This window comes from Fusarium redolens (genome assembly GCF_020744475.1).
Source record: "Fusarium redolens strain MPI-CAGE-AT-0023 chromosome Unknown BKA55scaffold_32, whole genome shotgun sequence".
Classification (NCBI taxonomy): Eukaryota; Fungi; Ascomycota; class Sordariomycetes; order Hypocreales; family Nectriaceae; genus Fusarium; species Fusarium redolens.
In genome coordinates, this window is record NW_025763695.1 from 195567 (window position 1) to 214440 (window position 18874).

The 18874-nt window shown below is 48.9% G+C and overlaps 8 protein-coding genes across 8 annotated transcripts; 3 read left to right on the forward strand and 5 right to left on the reverse strand.

Moving 5' to 3' along the window:
* Window positions 1-23: 23 nt before the first annotated feature.
* Window positions 24-1686, reverse strand: BKA55DRAFT_546795 (general substrate transporter; the record flags this gene model as incomplete). Its single annotated transcript, XM_046190957.1, has 4 exons — window positions 24-227; window positions 276-1251; window positions 1300-1491; window positions 1538-1686. The coding sequence occupies 4 exons, from the start codon at window positions 1684-1686 to the stop codon at window positions 24-26; spliced, it is 1521 nt and encodes a 506-aa protein (XP_046041487.1).
* Window positions 1687-2453: 767 nt separating this feature from the next.
* BKA55DRAFT_529350 (glycoside hydrolase superfamily) lies at window positions 2454-4268 on the forward strand (the record flags this gene model as incomplete). The annotated part of the gene is made up of 7 exons (XM_046189067.1): window positions 2454-2560; window positions 2608-2802; window positions 2850-2962; window positions 3011-3025; window positions 3072-3160; window positions 3213-3510; window positions 3562-4268. 7 exons carry the CDS (start codon window positions 2454-2456, stop codon window positions 4266-4268), a joined length of 1524 nt encoding a protein of 507 aa, XP_046041488.1.
* Window positions 4269-4601: 333 nt separating this feature from the next.
* On the reverse strand, window positions 4602-6200 carry BKA55DRAFT_600012 (BCS1 N terminal-domain-containing protein; the record flags this gene model as incomplete). Its single annotated transcript, XM_046196466.1, has 1 exon — window positions 4602-6200. The coding sequence occupies one exon, from the start codon at window positions 6198-6200 to the stop codon at window positions 4602-4604; it is 1599 nt and encodes a 532-aa protein (XP_046041489.1).
* Window positions 6201-8117: 1917 nt separating this feature from the next.
* BKA55DRAFT_261266 (uncharacterized protein) lies at window positions 8118-9683 on the reverse strand. The gene is made up of 2 exons (XM_046185417.1): window positions 9658-9683; window positions 8118-9603 (listed from the first exon to the last, which is right to left on the reverse strand). Exon 2 carries the CDS (start codon window positions 9404-9406, stop codon window positions 8297-8299), a length of 1110 nt encoding a protein of 369 aa, XP_046041490.1. The 5' UTR covers window positions 9407-9603; window positions 9658-9683; the 3' UTR covers window positions 8118-8296.
* A 596-nt stretch (window positions 9684-10279) lies between these two features.
* BKA55DRAFT_261279 (uncharacterized protein) lies at window positions 10280-11481 on the reverse strand. The gene has a single exon (XM_046185418.1). The coding sequence runs from the start codon at window positions 11350-11352 to the stop codon at window positions 10447-10449; it is 906 nt and encodes a 301-aa protein (XP_046041491.1). The 5' UTR covers window positions 11353-11481; the 3' UTR covers window positions 10280-10446.
* Window positions 11482-13074: 1593 nt separating this feature from the next.
* On the forward strand, window positions 13075-14779 carry BKA55DRAFT_261386 (uncharacterized protein). Its single transcript, XM_046185421.1, has 2 exons — window positions 13075-14012; window positions 14067-14779. Exons 1-2 carry the CDS (start codon window positions 13488-13490, stop codon window positions 14508-14510), a joined length of 969 nt encoding a protein of 322 aa, XP_046041492.1. The 5' UTR covers window positions 13075-13487; the 3' UTR covers window positions 14511-14779.
* A 124-nt stretch (window positions 14780-14903) lies between these two features.
* Window positions 14904-16722, reverse strand: BKA55DRAFT_585985 (UbiA prenyltransferase family-domain-containing protein). The gene has a single exon (XM_046194510.1). The coding sequence runs from the start codon at window positions 16549-16551 to the stop codon at window positions 15049-15051; it is 1503 nt and encodes a 500-aa protein (XP_046041493.1). The 5' UTR covers window positions 16552-16722; the 3' UTR covers window positions 14904-15048.
* A 684-nt stretch (window positions 16723-17406) lies between these two features.
* Window positions 17407-18670, forward strand: BKA55DRAFT_698098 (uncharacterized protein; the record flags this gene model as incomplete). The annotated part of the gene is made up of 5 exons (XM_046200485.1): window positions 17407-17473; window positions 17525-17772; window positions 17822-17930; window positions 17981-18212; window positions 18259-18670. 5 exons carry the CDS (start codon window positions 17407-17409, stop codon window positions 18668-18670), a joined length of 1068 nt encoding a protein of 355 aa, XP_046041494.1.
* Between the last annotated feature and the right edge of the window lie 204 nt (window positions 18671-18874).

Consider the following 18874-nt stretch of genomic DNA (forward strand, 5'->3'; position numbering starts at 1 on the left):
ACAACAAGATTCCGATGACTCATCTACTCTTGGTGCTCGAGCTCCTGCTTCTGCTCAACCCTCTCAACGCGACGCTCAAGATCCTGACCAGCGGCAAACTTGGCCTGATCCATCAGAGGAACGAACAAAGGAGCCTCAGTGAAGAGATAGCGCATCTCCTCGAGGGGCCTGTTGGCAGTCTCGGGGAGAATAGCCCAGAAGTAAAGGGCGTTGGTAAAGTTGCAGACCTAAATTGTCAGTATATGCTACGAGCTAAAGTGAGAAGGGGAGCTTACAATGAAGAGGATGTACCATCTCCAGCCAATGCCGTTCTTGTCATCAAGAGCAACAGATGTAGTCTGGCCGATCATGGTGTTGAAAGCAAAAGACATCATAGTAGCCAGCGACACACCCTTCGCACGAGTCTTCATATCGAAGATCTCAGCGGGAATGATCCAAGACAAAGGACCACATGTAGCGCTGAAAGAGAAGTTGTAGAGCCATGTGACGACGATGAAGCCCCATCCAGCTGCACCACCTCCAGTGCTCTCAGATCCAGGAGGGAAACTGGCGAGAAGAACGGTCGCGATGATGAAAGTGATGCAGTTGAGAATGTTACCGCCGATCAAAGGCCAGCGACGTCCGGTTCTGTCAATGACGAGCATGCAGATGAACTGAGCGACCAGGGCGATGACGGACGAAATCATCTGGTATCGAAGAGTCTCGTCACCTTTGATACCGATCTTGGCGTAGATTTCAACAGAGTAGTACTGAATAGCGCTGACACCAGTCATTTGCGCAGCGACTTGAACAGAGATAGCAAGCCACAGACGGCGAAAGCATGACTTATCAGTGAAGAGCTCACTGTAGCTCTTGGCAGAGGCTTCATGCTCCATAGCAAGACGCTCTTGAATCTGATCAAACTCAGCGCGCACCCAAGTATCGTTGACATCACCATGCGCGTGAAGTTTGGCAAGTGTTTGAAGTCCCTCCTCTTCACGGCCGTGGTCAATCAACCAACGAGGGGATTCGGGGAAGAAGAGAATAAGAGCGGCGAGGAACACAGCAGGGAGGTTCTGGATACCAAGTGGGATACGCCATTGGCCTGAGTTATCGTCGCCGATGCCAGTGTATGTTCCATAGCCGATGGCTGCAGCGACGAGAGCGCCGATACCGAGCATGAATTGCTGGAGGGCTGTTACACGGCCACGAATGTCAGGATGGCAGAGTTCTCCCTGGTAGACAGGGACAATCATGACGAGAAACCCGACACTGATTGTGTTAGTTGTGTATCATATGGGGGGTTCTGAGAGGACATACCCAAGACCAGCGAGACAGCGGCCCGCGTAGAGGTAATTGATGTGATCAGCGGCAGTCTGCAAACTACCACCAAGAATAAAGATCAAAGCACCGATCATGATTGTCCATTTTCTTCCAAGGCGATCACCAGCATAACCAGCGAACATGGCACCAAAGAAAGCACCGCCTGTAAAGATAGACACAACGGCGCCACTGCACCCATTAGCTTAACTCAAATGACTGAAGGGAGGTAACGTACGTAGCATTGGGGTCATCGCCAAACTTGCTCTTGAAGTTCCCAGAGGCAATGACCTCGGCAATTACACCAAGATCATAACCATAGAGAAGAGAGCCGAGAGAGGCAAAGACGGAAACGAGGAATTGATACCACTTTGGTGGAAGAGCCATGATGTCGATGATGTTTATTTACTGAAGTGAGTAAGTATGAGGCGATCTACTGGTGTATTTATACATGTTGTAGAGTAAGGTATCATTGCAAGGGTCGTTCCGAGTACCCGAACGTTGTGAGGAACTTTAGAAAGGATCATCGACGCCCAAAGCAAGTTTGAGTTAGACATCGAACGTGTTTTTCCCATGGGGTGAGATAACTTTAGTTCAGAAACTGGGGTCTGGAGGTGGAATACAGCGGGTCATTGCGGGAGAAATTGCCCATGGGGAGAACTTTTGGTGGAGTTTACAAAGGCTTCCTGTGGATGTTGACGACTTTCACCTGTCAACACGGAGATTATAAACCATGCGATCCCTTCCGATTGGAGCGCACAAAAAGTGCGGCTCTGTACCGCTGCTCAGCCTCTACGCGTACCTGTTGACTCTATGACTGGTGCGCAAAGTTTTGACTGACTTGCACGGGTTAGGCGAAGACTCTTCAGTGGAGACGCTTCCGGACTTGGATCTCCCGGCCGAGAGCAGTGAAGGTCTCGTGTTGCGGAGAAGACAAGCGCGCCAATTAGAGGAGGTAAAAGGTGGGTTAAGAAACGCCTTATACAGGGTTTAAACAAGCGCAGTGACATGTTGCGCCTGATGGATTGTGGAAGATGAGGGGTTCGCCGTACTTGACCGTTAGTATGGAGATGGTAGAATCAGGCATAAATTGGTGACTTCTCTCTTTTATTTTTGTGAAGATTGTTGAGTTTATTTCGTAAAGAAAGTTCAAAATGGCTACGTTCACTCGCATTGCAGATGATGAGCGTCCTTCCATCTCGGTAGACCCTAGTGCTATCATCTCCAAGATTGAGGATAACATCTATGGAGGTTTCACAGAGTATGTCCAGCCTCGCCTTCAGCTTGATCACACCCTGACGTATATAGACACATGGGTCGCTGCATCTATGGTGGCATCTATGACCCCGGAAACCCCCTGTCCGATGAGAACGGTTTCCGAAAGGATGTTATTGAGGCCTTCAAGGAGCTCAACTGTCCTGTTGTGAGATATCCTGGTGGTAACTTTGTTGCTACGTATCATTGGCTTGATGGTGTTGGGCCTAAGGAGAAGAGACCTGCTAGGTGAGTGCCTCTTGAGTCAATTGAGTGAGAAAGGACTGACCAGGTAGACCTGAACTTGCGTGGATTGGTACAGAGACGAATGAGTTTGGAACAGATGAGTTTCTCAAGTGGTGTGAGGTCGTTGGCACTGAGCCTTACTTTGCCCTAAACTTTGGAACTGGTAAGTCTCATATCCCCCATAAAAGAAACATATACTAACTGAGTTTAGGTACTCTTGATGAAGGTCGGTCTCACCATCACCCTCTTAACACCAAATACTGACTTCTTAGCCCTCGCATGGGTCGAGTACTGCAACTCCGACAGACCAACATACTACGCCAACCTGCGTCGTCAAAACGGCCGCGAAAAGCCCTACAACGTACCCTCACCCCCTCCTCCTGTCCTCTTACGCTCACCACTAACATTCTCAGGTAAAATACTGGGCCCTCGGAAACGAAATGTACGGCCCCTGGCAAGTCGGCCAAATGACAAAGGAAGACTACGCCAAGAAAGCCTACCAATGGGCCAAAGCCATTAAGCTCCTCGATCCCAATGTTGAGCTCATTCTCTGCGGAGAAACAGGCCACAGCTCTTGGGACGCGTATGTTATCAAGGAGTGTATCAAGTTTGACATTCACGGGCTGGGTGGAAGTACGACTGCTAGTCTTATTGATCAGCATAGCATTCATATTTACACTGCTAGTGAGGATCACTACAAGAACGCTACTGGTAAGTTCTCATCTTCAGGGTTTAAGTGATGGAGGTATTGACAAAGTGTAGCCCCTCGTTCTGCTGAGCGTGCTATCGAGATCACAGCCGGTCTTATTGATCTCGCTCGCATCGAGAACAAAGTCCCCCCCTCCGTCCGCCGTCAAAAGATCTGCTTTGACGAGTGGAACGTATGGGATCCCGTCCGCGCCCCCGGCGAAGAAGGCGCCGAAGAGAAATACAACCTCTCCGATGCCCTCGCCGTCGCAATCTGGCTCAACGTCTTCGTCCGCCAATCCAAGCACATGGGCATGGCCAACATCGCCCAAAGCGTAAACGTCATTTCTCCCTTGATGACCACAAAGGACGGACTCCTCAAGCAACCAACATGGTGGTCTTTACTTCTCTACAGCAAGTACATGCGTGGTTCTACCATTGCTGTTAATGTTCGCGCCGGTGAATACCAGGGCCCTACACATCCTGAGTGGATTCGCGGTGCTATTGAGACGCCTTGGTTGGATGTTAGTGCTGCGCTGGATAAGGATGGTGTTGTCAACCTTGCTGTTGTGAACATCCATGAAGAGAAGGACTTTGAGACGGAGCTGAGGGGTTTGACTGGGGGTAAGGAGGTTGAGGTTCATACTGTCAGTGGAAAGGACGTCAAGGTTGTCAACACTGCTGAGAAGGAGGAGGTTGGCATTAAGGAGTCCAAGTGGAATGGCGAGGGCTTGTTTACGTTCCCTAAGCACTCGTTTACTCTGCTGCGCTGGAAGCTGTAGACTTGGACAGATCAAACGGCTTGGATATAGAACAATAGATGTCAATTTATGATCTTTTGGTCAAGACAAGGCCTAGGATGGTTATACTATGATCCTTATAATATTAAATTTGAAGTACCAGTTTTTACTTCGATCCTGACTTCATCCTCCTCATGGGCTCCGTTTGCCATGCCCGATACCCCTTTGCCCGCTTCTATAAAATTAGTCAATATCACCATAAAGATAACCAGCTTTTAGAGGAGATTGTAGCAACTCTTAAAGTATTTAGCTCATATGTGATAACTCTACCTAATTTATTAAACTTTATGGAAGTTATGTAGGTCAGAGGCTTGCCTATTTCTCCCCTTCCTTGGTCTCCTCTGTGCCATTCACAAGTGTCTCCTTCTTTTCTCCCTCATCCCCGGCCTCGATAACATCATCCCTACCCTTCTCCATCAACCTCTGCTGCTCCTCAACCCACTTCCCGACGGCATCAACAGCCCCAATCGGATCCTCATGCATAAGTAGATACCCCTGGATAGCCGCAGGACTGAACACCAGTGACGGAACTAACCTTGTGAATTCCTCCGCCAAAGCAGCTACAGACCTTGTTGTGGCCACCTTCTCTGAAGCTTCCGTCGCATGTTCAATCGATCCAACCTCGTCGTGGGAGGTCCCGTACATCAGTCGGAATAGTTGGGTGATAGTATCAGAAGATGCTAGGCCGAATTCAACAGAAAAGTCGACCCTTCCAGGGCGCAACAAGGCCGGGTCGATGTTTTCGGTGTGGTTAGACGTCATGACTAGGACGCGACCTTCCTGTGCGCCTACGCCGTCAATAACATTGAGTAAGCCTGACAAAGAAATAGGTTCGCGCATGGGCTTCGGCGGCCCGTCTGTTTGGGTCTCCTGCTTCTTGCGCTTGTTGGTCAGGCCCGCTGCATCGATATCCTCTAGCAAAACAAGGCAGGTCCGAGGTAAATCGCGGAAGAGCGTTGCGAGACTATCTTCCGAGAGGTTAGGCGAGCTGAGACTGATCATGTAGATGTTGAGGCCCATGAGACCAGCAGCGGCAAGTGTCAGACTCGTCTTTCCAGTCCCGGGCGGGCCTGAGAAGAGGTAGCCTCGTCGGTAGGGAATACCCCTCGTGGCGTACCAATTCTTAGTACGAGGGTTCAAGTATCGCGAAAGATCCTTGATGAGACTCTGCTTGATCACCTCGTCAAGTGCAATGGTGGACATAGGTCGTGTCGGCTTGGACATACACTTCGTCCAAGAGAGTTCGTCTCCATACGTCTTCACGGCTCGATAGATGCTTGTACGGCCTCGTTGTTTCTCGAGGTATTCGATGCGCGCATTGTAAATGATGCGCTTGAGCACGTCGGCATTCCTACCGAGGCATGAAAGCTCAATCTTCTCCGGGCGCCGCGAAAACGGGGACGATTCCTGACTCTCGACAGATCTTGTGAATGAGATCAGACGATTCTCATACATGAAGAAGTGCGTGCCCACAGAGGGAGTCCAGTGCAGAGGCCGCGCATTATAAAGCGAAATCTTGGATCTCAACTCATCGAGGCTAGCAGTCGGATCAACATCATCCACATCATCCCCATCCCCATCAGTCTGATTACTCGGCGCCGGGATCAACGAAAACGGCTCATGGTCCAGGGTGCTCGACGCCAAAAGACGATGGTTATTGCGCGAGAGCTTATGACGAGCAACCCAGCTCATGACATAGTTAAAGATCTCATCATGCGCTTTAATCTCGACACTCGAGATAAATTGTGACTTTGCGGCGCTGCCAACAGCTTGGAAGAGATAGGGTGTGAGGTAAAGAAGGAATGCGACCGACGGGAGGCTTGTGCCGCCGGGGAAGAAGGATTCCACTAGGCTGCTGATTGAGCCCAGTGCGAGGATGCTCTTTGTGCTTGTGGACGTGGTGTTTGAGTCCATGATGGAGGATGATGATGAGTGATTGAGATGAAGAGAGGAAAAGAGGAAGATTATATATTTCGCTGGCTGCCTTTTTTCGTCATTCACTTACTGCTCAGCGCATTTATTCACTGCCTCTTTTGACGTAGACGTAGACCAACAATCTCACCTGCATAAGGCAATGCATCACAAGCGAACTGCCCCCTGAGGTGACAAAAGAAATGACTGGTCTACCCTAAGACTTGTCAAACTTATCATAAAATTAGGAGGATATATTGTAAAGTGTTAAAGATATTTAAGAATAAAAAAAATATTTGCACGACATTTCCTTCTTTTAGTTCACCTCTACCTAATTTTACTCATTTAATATAATATTTCTCTAAATAAATACAAAATGTTTTAAAAATCCTCTAGACTTTCTGTCACCCTTTGCCGTTGCATCCAAAGAGGCAACCATTTAACGCATCAATACCGCAGAAGCCACTGTGCCTCACCACTAACTGTCCCTTCAATAGTGGGGAGTGGTTTGCCTCTTCGTACAGTACCATCAAAACCAAAGCCATTCCGGCAACTTTGCATTACATCCTTGCAGCAGAAGGGGTATTTTGCTATGGTTACCCCACTTCACAACATCACAAGCTGCCTGTAAGTGGAGTCTAGGCAGATGAGGGGTGTCGACGTATTTGGTCAGCCTTATCATCGCAGTTGAAGAAGACTGGGATGCGATGGGATTAATTGGTTTGCTTTAAAGATGGTGTTTTGTTGTCTTGGCGGAGTCATCTGCGTTGATGCCTACCCTGGGGCAGTTGGCGAACCAGACCCAACTAGGCCTTTAACGAAGCAGCATAATGGTGGAGCCTTTAGATGATGGAGTCATAAGAAGTGGAAGTATTGCTCATATGAAATCTGGAGTAATACCATGATATTATGACTTTTCAAGCATTCTACACTTATTCTTTGAACACTTGAGGCGAAGCGCCGTCAAGAATTGGTAGCGGTTGACCCGCAATTCTCTCAAGCTGTCTGAAACACGTTTCAACCCGAAGTTAACTAAACGTCGCTACGTCATTTCTTTTCTAACCACCATGAAACATCGCCAATCTCACAAGATGCCCCGAGCTTGGTCCTTGTCCTAACTCATGATAACACCAGCACACAGATTTCACTCCACAGCTCAACACGCAGGCGCTCAGTAGTATAAAGAGAAAGAGAAATCAAGAATGGTATTGTCCCAAACCTGTGTGACATCGCAGGCTTTTCAGCCATGAGGTCTTGCAACGCTCGCTCCATTCCATAACATAACCCAAACATACATAAACCCTTAACCATAACCATATAGAAGAGAATGTTCCAATACACGCCACAATACTCCAATACACGTCTTTCATAATTGTCAGACCCTCTGACTAAAATACACTCAGTTCATCATGGCCCCGTGATCCAGCACGGCACTCGAAGAGTTCTATAATCTCAGTTAGTCAAACCATCCATCCCTTGACGGAACAAGAGAACTTACCTTGGCTTCTCCAACCATATCAATACCACTGTACCTCAGTTTATACAACAAGGTATCCAGCCCCAAAGGACCCAGCCTCAACAACGAGGCTATAAAGCTGTAATACTGCACATTCCGACAAATCGCCCTCTCCTGATTCTGCAGCTGCTCAAACTCCGCATTACCCCTTCTCAAGCTGTCCCCTGATCTCAATCTCCCTATGCGTCGCCTTTTGAAATTCCTCCTCGACTTCTTTCTGCACATTACGTATCGTAGTCTCGCAGTGCTGCAGCCTTGAATTGTGATGCAGAAGCGTTCTTCTGTATTCGTCTGAATCTGGATGAACGTTTCGTCGTTCAAGATTTTCTTTGAGAAATGACAAGCCGTCGACGATCTCTGCCTTTCTTGCTTGGAAGATTTGAAGGTTTTGACAGAGCGCTTGGAGTTTTTTGTTGGGGCCTTGGGTAGCTGCCATGGCGGACTCTGTGGCTTGCACTTTGGTTTTTGTGGTTGTGAGAAAGGGTATGAGTTTTTCTCCTTCTGATCTTTCTTGTAGTTCTAGGAGTTCTAGACTTTTGATGATGTCTTCAGGAGTTGAAGGAAGTGAAGAGGTTGGTTGTGACTATGACGACGAGTGAGCACGTGTTGACTTTAAGTTTTCGAAGACGTTTACACTTACCGAGTTCAAATTTGATTCTGTAGCGTTTTCAGCAACAGCTTCGTGGACAGGCACTTCAGTATCAATTTGCATCTCTGATTCTACTGACTCTCTGATGTGAGTTTCAGGCCGCTCAGCAGTTTCAGAGGGATCCTCAGGTCTAGATTGCTCCTCGGGTCCAGAATCCATGCTTTCGGGCTGCGGCGGTGGGTTTGATTTAGTCGACTTGGAGTCCTCTCCCCTATCGGCGCTGGAGCTCCTGTATTCAGGGAAATCTGATACTGTTTCCACAAGCATAGAGTCTTCGTCCATCGTCTCGTCCATTTGATCTTCGTGGACGGTCGGACATGATGACTCCGCACGTGTAGCCCCTGGAGAATCCGGCGTAGCCGTCGTGACACTCGACGCCCTCGAAACAGGAGAGGACGCCGACGCGTACTCGGACACAACCGATGGGGAAGAGGGCGCCGGAGAAGCCAATGAGACAACGCGCGGTGTCTCTGGCGGCGGCGTATCCTCAACCACAATGACTATCGCTGTGGTATTCTCACAGGGCACAGACACTTGCTTCTGCTTCTTTTCTCCCTTGGTCTCGAGATCATGATACTTGAAGGCATTACTCAAATCATCTCTGTTCAGCTTTGGATTATGCTTATCCCTCTCCCTCGCGGAGCGAATGAGAAGGACTTTGAGATCATGACACCCATCACCGTAAAGATTTTTCTTGCCCTGAAACCCCTTGATCAGATCCCGCAGGTCCCTCATCATGACAACGGTCCACTTCTCGGGCTCGAAGTTTTCAGCCCAGTCCCATGGCCACTGCTTGGTGATGTTCAAGACGTCTCTTGCAAGGGACATGCGAGGATCTGGAGGAGGGAGTTTCTTGTCTAGCTTCAGTTTGATCTGGTCGTCTGATAGAGCCTCGGGTGCCCGAGGTGCTCTGTTTTTGGATACTGAAAAAGAGTCGCCAGATGCTAATCCTCTCTTGATGCGTGGTGCATATGAATCCTTACTGCCGTAGGGTCTGCCTCGACGACCACGGCAGCAAGAATCACTAGCCATTACATTGGACATTGTGCAGCAAGTGACGGAAGGGATGAAACACCAGATGACCAGCTCTGAATGGACATTTTGGATCGCGAGGTGTTGAAGTATTTATACTCATTCCTTTTGCACGGGTCATACCGTCTTCTTTAAAAGTCCACCATTTTCGAAGATGTGTCAAAAAGGAGGTCAGTCAAAGATGTGATAACTTCGACAACCCTCACATCCTAGTTGATCAGCTAACTATGACATCAATATAAAATTCCAGTCTTCCTATTTACCAATGGCATTCTTCCATGGCGCTGGGGCTTGAGATATATGACTAGGTCTATTGCTCTAACAGTGTAGAAAAATGCTGCCCAGTTCGTCTCGAACAAATGTCTTGACGCATGTTGGTTAATCGACGAATCAACGAATAAAAAAATCAGAGATCATTAAAAGTATTACCCAAAGAGGTAATATCTCACGTCGAATTTGGACATTTTGCACAGTGCATTGGAGAGGGTAATTGAGTTTCAAAAATGACGATACGGTGAGTTTGATTGCCCGCTATATTGCGAGATTGGCATAACTTGTCTCAGTTGTTTTGATAAAATACACGCAACTGACTTACACTACAAATTTGGTATCAACTAACGCGTTGGTGTCCGCGTTTTATTTGCTTCCCGAGACATGCCCAGCCGTATTCACTAACGATGTGTCACATCGTGAATTTGATCACCGCGGTCGAGACTGAGAAGCTGTACAGTGTGAGACATCAACTTTTCTATCTATTGGAGGAATTGGATGATGATCAGTTGATGAGTGAATGGCGGTCTGATAAAAAGAAAAGAGATGATAAGGAAAGGAGCCTGACTATGCCCAACTATGGAGAAAATAGGGGGAGAAAAGAGAGACGTAGGTGTCGTGATGGAGTATTTTGTGGGGGACTTGAGATGGCTTCGTGGTATTGAATGTCCGATACAGTGCTTATGATACAATGCAGAGTGAATCCGTGAGTGCTACAATTTTGGTGATGCCGCGATAAGCGCAGACTCATGATCACCAACCTTAACATCGGATGCACAGCATTATCCCTCGGTCTTATTATCCATTATACTCTCCGCCATCTCAACCAACTCAACACCATTCCCCTCCAGCCTCCCCAATAACTTCGCCATCCCCCCAGGGCCCAACCTCATCAACGTCCCGATAACACTGCAATGTCTAACCTCCTCCAGAACTTCCTTCTCACGTCCTTCCAACCTCTCCTCCTCATCTTTGAGGTCAAAATCCTTCTGCGCAATCTGATCCCGCTCTTCTAAAACATCGGCGTTTGCCTGCGCAATTAATTCATCGCATTCTTCAAGTCGTGACGTATATTGTTGTAGTGTCTTGGCGAGATCATCTGCTCCCATCCTCATAACTTCGTGGTGCTGTTCCACGAATTGCCGAATTTTGAGGATCTCTTCGCGTTCTGATTCGTAGGCCTTCACGTCGGAGCATAGTCTGTCAATTTTTGCGTTGACGCGATTTGATTGAGTTGCTTCATTTGCTTGGATTGAAGCTGCAATCTCGCCCAGTGAATTGGTTACCGCTTCGAGCTCCTTTTGCTTTTGGGCCTGCAATGATTGTAAGGATTTGGTGATGTCTGTGATGGTTTGTGTGCGTGGCTCAGTAGACTCGGCCGTTCGTGCTCGCTTCGGGCTCTGTGAGGGTGAGGAGGGTGTCCTTGGTCGCTTTGTAGGAGTAGCAATGTCGACATATTCATCATCATCATCATCATCGTCGTCGTCGTCGAAATGGTCATAGCCTCTATAGTCTTGCCATCCATCTTCGTCTTCTGGCACGACCGTTCTGATTGAGCACTTCAGTCGCGTCATTGTTGTGTGCATAACATCGCGTTTCGTATGATTATCATCAGTGAAATAAGCGCATGCGTCCTGGATATCGCAGTTCTTCAAATGTGGACGCCGTCGATCGCGCTTCATGCACATTCGCGCAGATAATCTTTGACAAACTGAAAGTCGTTCCGATGATCATGCATTGCGAAGTTTCGATGGATAATTCTCAAGAGCCTCCTCAAACTCTCCAGAATCTCGATGACCCAGTTCTTCGGTACGAAGCCTGCGAGGAACTCCCATGGCCACTGGCGCGAAAGACGGAATACAGTTCGAGCGGCATCGCCTACTCGCTTCCCATTGTGGATTTCCGCATTCGCCAACCCAACTTGAATGCGATTTGCTTGTCAGACATTATGCGATGAGCAGTATTGCGAGGCCTTCCACGAGGCTTGGAGCCGGGAAGCTTTCCGATGTTGAAGACTTTGGGGGTCGTCCCCGACGCTTTGGCTGAGTGGAAGGAAGCATCGAGATAAACCCAATTTTAGTATCGGCGAGTTCATCATGGTCGATGGTTTGCGAGCGGCGAAGACTCCGGCGCGTTGCGAAAGTCATTCCGCGCTCGCGATTGTGCTGACGAGCTTTTTGGAGAAGAGTTAAGTTGATAGATGGAAGTTTCCTTATTAAGCCTGCTTGGCTGGAGTCTGCCTATGGTACCTACTGAGTGAGACAACTTTCAGCATTCTGCCCCTCTAAATCAGCCACCAATTTTATTTCCCCAGCAACCTGACAATATCGAATACTTTCAATCAAGTTAAAACAGGTAAAGAAACCATCAGATCATGGTTTGCGGATCTATATCGGTTTGTAAATTCACCTCGATATCAGATAAATGCTTTTAATGGTGTTAGGCGTGCAGTCCAGAGCTAGCGCCGTTTGCCTTAGTGGAATCTACGGTGCTAATGATGGGTAACGACTAACACGGATGAAGTGAAGTGGTCAATCCTGGACAAACCTTTTACTAGGGTTAGAATAACATTTTATCTTATCATTCTTTAACACCTAATAAAGCCGCAGAAAAAACAATGTCATCCGTTGTAGAACAACCTGAAACATGCCATCTACCTCTCTCCACGCCCAGCGACCTCTTTCAAGACCCTTCCAAGCGCTCTTCCCAGAGTTCCATCTTGTACTTCCTCTCCCAATCTCCAAGCGTCAGTACATCTCCCAATCAGACATCCCCAGAACTCCCAAAATAGACACACTAAACCACTTCAGGCGTCGCCTAATACTTTAAACGCGCGCCTCCAACACCCGTGGCCAATTACACGACCCCTCCAAATCCACACTACCTTATTTCTGGAGTCTTCTCAACACCAAGCCCTTTGTATCGTCCCTCTCTCTCTGTTTTGCTCAGCTGCCATGACGCTTGTGTCTTTGTTTCATCTGCCGGTGCAACTATGATGCGCATCCTTTTTCCGCTTTTAGTCTTCTTTCCCGCGCTTGTGTTCACTCACACCATGCAATAACCCCGTTGTAATTTCCCCAGGCGCCCTCATGGATCATCCACATATGCAAATCGGGTGGTTCTCGAGATCTGTGTTCCTGCTTTAGCTTTCTAGTTTAAACAATATCTTGCTTGTACACATACACGCCCCGGACATAGGGCGCTTGCTCAAACTTGGTAGTACGGATGAACCTCTCTCCACCAAGATATATCCATCTTGACTGTAACCGCCCACTCTCTTAACCGCCCATCATTCTTCAAACAGCCGCTTCCCTGAGCCAATATCAGCAACCCATTCATGAGGAACTGCTTCTTTCAGACACGAGTGTGCTGTTTCATTGTCTCTGGACCTTGTTTCAGTGCCAGAGCCGCCCACCTCGAGATTGGTCTTTGTCCTCTCCTCAAGGCCTTAAAGCTGCTTCATATCCGGCCTTCTAAGGACCTGTTCTCCATTCTTCAGACAAAACATCACTTTTACATCTTTCCTAGGTTCATTTTTCCTTTCTTCTCTCGTTGTGGTTCTATCTTGGCGCTATCCCATCTGTCGCTTCTTGACCCATTGTGCTTTATTTTTCCTTGACCCTCTCGCTACTACTACACTTGGACTTCTCGCTTGGACGAGGATCCGTTTTCTTTTTGGGCCGTCATCTTAAAGACCGATCAAGCATACCAGGCCGGTTGACCCGGACCTATTCCTCTTTTACGCTTAATCTGTAATCTTGTTACAGGAGTCACTTGTGAATCCCCTCACTTCTCGTTTCTACACCCCCACTACTCTTTCTCCATGATGCCGAAACACTCTCGAGCTACAAGCTCATCTCAGAACCGCTATAATGCGGGTATCCCAGTTTCTCTCGCCCCCTCTCCTCTATACAACCAGCAGCGCATGACCATGCCGAACTACTACGGCATGGAAACCACTGCCTCTTCTTCTATGCCCCTTCAATCACAAGCTCAACAACCTACATACGAATCCTACGCTACAACCTCCGCACCACCTGTTTCCGTACCTGCGCCTGTCCAACACAGAGCTAGTTCCGGTGCTTGGCAACCTCAAGATGACCAGCAACTTCTCACTGCGAGGATGCAGGGTCTCAACTGGCAACAGATCCAATCGAATTACTTTCCCTCCAAGACTCCCAATGCCTGCCGCAAGCGCCATGAGCGATTGTTGGAACGCAAGGGTGCTGATGATTGGGATAACCTCAAGCTTCAGCGTCTGGCTAAGGAGTACATGACTATGAGAAAGGAGATTTGGAGTGGTCTTGCAGCTCGAACGGGCGAGAAGTGGAACGTAGTCGAAGCCAAGGTACGTAATCGTCTTTACTCTTCATGTGAGAACATCTGCTAATGTATTGTGCAGTGCATGTCGAATGGCCTCAAGAATCTGCAAAGCGCAGCCCGCGCCGCAGCCCGCCGCGACCGTCTCGAGTCCGGCGCTCTCTCAGGGTATGACGACGACAGCGGCATCTCCGGCATGGGCCTGACACCGGTTGACGAACTAGACGCATCCTATAGCAGCCCCGAGACCACCGCCTCGTCCGTCGTGGCCTCGGCCAACACGTCCTTCCAGCAGCTCCAGCCTCACCACATGGCCGCTGCCGTCCAGTACAGCCTCGGAGCCTATGCGCCAGGCTACGGCGGTCACGGATACTCTTCAAGCGTGAGCTCCCAAGCGAGTGCGGGTCATGCGTATGGCCATCATGGTCATAGTCAGGGGAACAGTCCGCAGTACATGACGCAGCGACCGCAGAGTTCGGATATGGGGATTGGGAATCTTATTAACCGTCCAGGAAGAGGTGTTTAACCTTGCTCCATTCTCTCTTTCACACGTTTGTTTCACGAATTTTCAACATAACCTCATCGGAGGTTCTACCCACCCTCGCCGTCCAATCTTTTTGTCAATCCTTTAATCCATCATACTGCATGGCGAGCAGCAGGGTTCACGCGGTGTTTGGCGCTTTGGGCAGTTATAACGACGATAACGCAGGATATTTTGCTCTATAGGCGTTAATTGCTTAATGTTTTTATTAGTATTCTTTCTTTGTCTGTTTGTTAAAATGGTGGTCAGAAGGAGTGGGAATGATCATGGCACATTTCCTTTGTATAACTAGAGATAGAGATACCACGACATGAGGTGCATGAGGATCTAGCAGCGCATTGTCTTTGCAATCTATTTACGCATTCGCTATGAAGAAGTGTTTCGTCGTTGATGTCTTGCTATTAACAGAATCTACAGTGGTGATATATGAGCTTCATACAGTTGACACAGTAGCCAAATGCTACAAATCTATTTTCCATCACGAGTACAATTGGTGTTACATATTCATTCGTTATCCTACACGTCACCGTACAGGCCTCTCGCGCTGCAACTGGCTATTGGCACTCTCCGCGGCCATGCTCATCATCTCATCCAGTTCTTCCTCCTCCCACTCTCCCTCCTCCTCGCCAAAAACACTCCTCCAAACTCTACTCCACATGCCCTTCTTGTGTAATAAAGCCAGGATCATAATCCCAGGGAGATGCCATACACTCGCCCAGAAGAGGCTTCTCGCGCTGCCTTGGTGACCCTCGTACCGCCAGAAGCGCACGGCTTCTTTGATAAGCCAGGCATTTATTGGCAAGCTCGTTACTGCGAAGGACCACTCTGTTACTCCTGCGGCGCATAGAGAAACGCAGAGAGGAATGAAGACGAAGCTGTACCGAAGAGCGACTCGGCCGTTTCGTGCGGGATTTGTCCATGCCAGCATTCGAAGCCCGGCCTTTTTGTATTCTTCGCGGATAGGCCAGCTGAGCGCCATAAAGTGGGGGAATTGCCATGCGAATAGTAGACCAGCCATGACCCAACCACCAATAGATGAACCGTCGGGAGAGAATAGAAGCTCACGCCATGAACCGTCCTTTGTGGCAGTCTCACCAGCAGCTGCAGCCCAGCCCATCAGAGGAGGAATACCGCCGACCACCGCACCGATCCAGGTATTAAAAGCCGTCACAGCCTTGAGAGGTGTGTACATTCCAGCGTAGATGACAATATTGGCAAATCCGAGTCCAGACACAGTGGGATTGACACCAAAGTACAAGGCGCCTGTACCCAAAACTCCAGACAAGACGGCGAACAAAACTGCAGCTCTTTGAGAAATGAGCTTTCGCACGAGCGGTCGGTTTCGAGTTCGAGTCATCTTAGCGTCCGTCGAAGGCTCATAAAGCATATTTAGAGCATTAGCGCTAGAGGAACATAGCGTCGTGCCGATCGTAAGGAATAATAATGTTAAAGGACTCAAACTCGGTGTCTCGGTCGTACTCGGCGAGAGCATTTCGGGAACAGGGTATAAAGCGTATGTAGCCATGGCTGTAAGGACGACGAGCATTGTTAATCGGGGTTTCGAGAGGGAGAGACATGCGGAGAGGTAGCGGCGGAAAGAACTCGTTTGCGAGGCGGCGTGGGAAGCGAGGAGTGATGAAGCATCGGGAGGTAGTGGTTTTTCGCCTCGAGCTGCAGCGGCCGCAGCTTCAGCCGCTGCTTTCTCTCTCCGTTGAGCCTGCCGTCTTCGATGAGGTGCTAATTCCTGTTCTGGTTCCGCCTGCGCAGTATTCGTAGAAGATATCGTAGCCGCCGAAGCCGACGTGGATCTAATGCCATTGGCACGCCGTAGTATTACAAAATCGAGACATGTCGATCTATCAAACAATCTATTCGAGAGGAAAAACGAAGACCCCTTCCATGGAGTGGCAGCGACTATTCTAGGCGGTTGGAAGGCTGCGGCGGAGGACATGCACCGTCGGCTGGTGGGTGCAGATGCTTTGAGGAGGATCTCCGCTGCGGGGAGGAGACATCGTGGTGGTCGCATTATGGCGTGGAGGTTGCGATTGGGTTCATGGCGGTGCTGGACACGCCGGGTTCAACGGTGACAGGGCGTGAGGGAGTGAGATTGGAGGTGGTTCGACTGGGCTGGTGATGCTGCAGCAGATTCTTGATGCAATGGTGGATAGCCCGATTGGGGAATTCCTGGGGAAAGAAACGTGATTTATCACGTGCAGGAACAGTTGGAGAAGGCCCCGCGACCTCTTGTTGCTGTCATTCGAAATCCATGAAATCTTATTGAACGCCGCTAAACCCAATCAAACTCATCAACGATTCTCATTATCTTACCAAACTCTGATCTTATGAAGATCAATCTCAAGCCTCGCGGAATTCTTGGGATAGTTCTGAGTGGAAGAACCGACAAGTGCCGATACAACTCAATCGCCTCCCTCCACAGCAAGCTCACAATCAGAGAACCACTTCGACCCACGCGTTTCCACCACATGATCACAGCATCGTCTCTACATTGGCGTAGAAAGTTTTCTACCCCATCAATTCAAGTGAATTGGGATCTGGAAATACGGCTGCCTGGAGAAAGGAAACCCCTCTTGCCTCGTCATTCTCATCGTGGCAATTGCAGCCGAATGACAGGAGAGAAACAAGCGTTTCGGGTAGCCAAGCCGAGCGAATGGCCGCCAAAGTTTCCGTCGTGCTCTAAATCTGGTGGGGGTCAGTTCGGCTTGGTGACTTGACTTGAGCAGAACGACTCCATCGACGAGTTTGATGATAAAGCCAAATATTGCCGAGACTGACGAGAATATTATTTATACCACAATTGAATCGCTATTTCTTCAAATATATTCAAAGGAAGTAGCTCAGTCGCAATTGACACATCGCTGACATGACGACATTATTGGACGCTCTTCGCCAGACCAGTCAGGTGGACTGCGATACTCTTGATTCCAATGGTACGGGCCACAAGCATGTCTGAGGCCTCAGTTTTACTGACTGCAATCCAGTCGCTCATGAATTAGGTCCCTTTGCCGATTGCACTTCTAACCAGGTTAGCAAGCTTCCCATTCCCGAGCTCGATGGTAGCATTAACCTCGTTCAGGCAATTGCATTCTCGGAGATCTCGAGACCACTCGCCGGAGAACCCCTTTTGCATCATGATGCGCTCATAAAAGAGGCCATCCAAAGCGCTCGTGCAGCGCTGAAGGAGTTGCAAGGATCCGCGACGTTTGAAGAGTTTGTTGTACAGATCTTGGTATGGCAGTAGCAAACCCGATGCGATGGAACTTTACTGATTCAACAAGATGGTAAAACTTCAACTATTGATCGTATCTAACGTTACAGGCTACGTGCATATTCAGACCAACCCAAAGCTGTCCTACTCAACCGCTGGTACCATTGACGATGCCTATCGTAAGCTTCCCCTTGCCCGTCTCTGTTGTCCATGCTCACTAGATCCCAAGGCATTGTGAGTATCTTCAAACAACTGGCACCTGACTTTGATGAGAAGAGAGTGTGCATTAAGATCCCTGCCACTTGGGAAGGTCTCCAGGCGTGTCGGACACTTGAGATGAAAGGCATCGCGACCCTTGCGACCACCATGTTTTGCATGGAACAAGCGGCCTTAGCTGCCGAGGCTCAGTGTACCTACATCGCACCGTATGTCAATGAGCTCAAGGTTCATTTCGAAGCTGGGTAAGTTCGACTTGCCATGCGACCCTCAGTTATCTGACAAGCGTAGATACGTTGATGAAAACAAAGCCTTTGACTTTTGCCGAGAAGCGCAAGCCTACTACATTGGCCATTCATTCCGCACACAGGTTTTGGCAGCGTCGCTCACATCTGTGGATGAAGTGATGCAGCTTGCCGGGATTCAACATGTCACAATTTCACCGAACCTGCTCCATGGACTCGTTTCTACTGAGTTGTCGGCCTGGAATGGCAAACTAGGCGAATGCTTCGCGCAAGGTCCTGCAAACAAGAGCTGGGAAACGAAAGACTACAATGCCCTGGTTAAGGATGAAAGCTCATGGAGAATGGCTTTCACCAGAAGTGGCTTTGGCTCAAGTGAAGGCAAGATCATCCAGGCCATCAACTACTTCGCCGACTTCCAAGACAAGCTCGAGGAACTTGTGAAGCAGCATGCTGAATGATTCCGGATGCATCGGTCTGTCAAGCTGGTGCTGCAACATCCGGTACCCAGACCGAATTGGGACAAAGGAAGCACCTTACAATACGATAATGAACGACTTCATTTACAACCCTCCATCGCCTTCTCGTGATTCCTCGTTATTTGCGAATGAACAAAGAAGCCAAAACAACAGATTGCCAGTTGCTATTTTCATGCAGCCGTGTGT

Excerpts from the sequence above, each read along its gene's own strand:
- BKA55DRAFT_261266 (XM_046185417.1), bottom strand. The coding sequence starts at position 9,406 with ATGTCCAATGTAATGGCTAGTGATTCTTGCTGCCGTGGTCGTCGAGGC.
- BKA55DRAFT_261279 (XM_046185418.1), bottom strand. The coding sequence starts at position 11,352 with ATGTGCATGAAGCGCGATCGACGGCGTCCACATTTGAAGAACTGCGAT.
- BKA55DRAFT_261386 (XM_046185421.1), top strand. The coding sequence starts at position 13,488 with ATGATGCCGAAACACTCTCGAGCTACAAGCTCATCTCAGAACCGCTAT. Across the intron at positions 14,013-14,066 it reads GGAACGTAGTCGAAGCCAAG|TGCATGTCGAATGGCCTCAA; the intron begins GTACGTAATCGT and ends TGTATTGTGCAG.
- BKA55DRAFT_585985 (XM_046194510.1), bottom strand. The coding sequence starts at position 16,551 with ATGCGACCACCACGATGTCTCCTCCCCGCAGCGGAGATCCTCCTCAAA.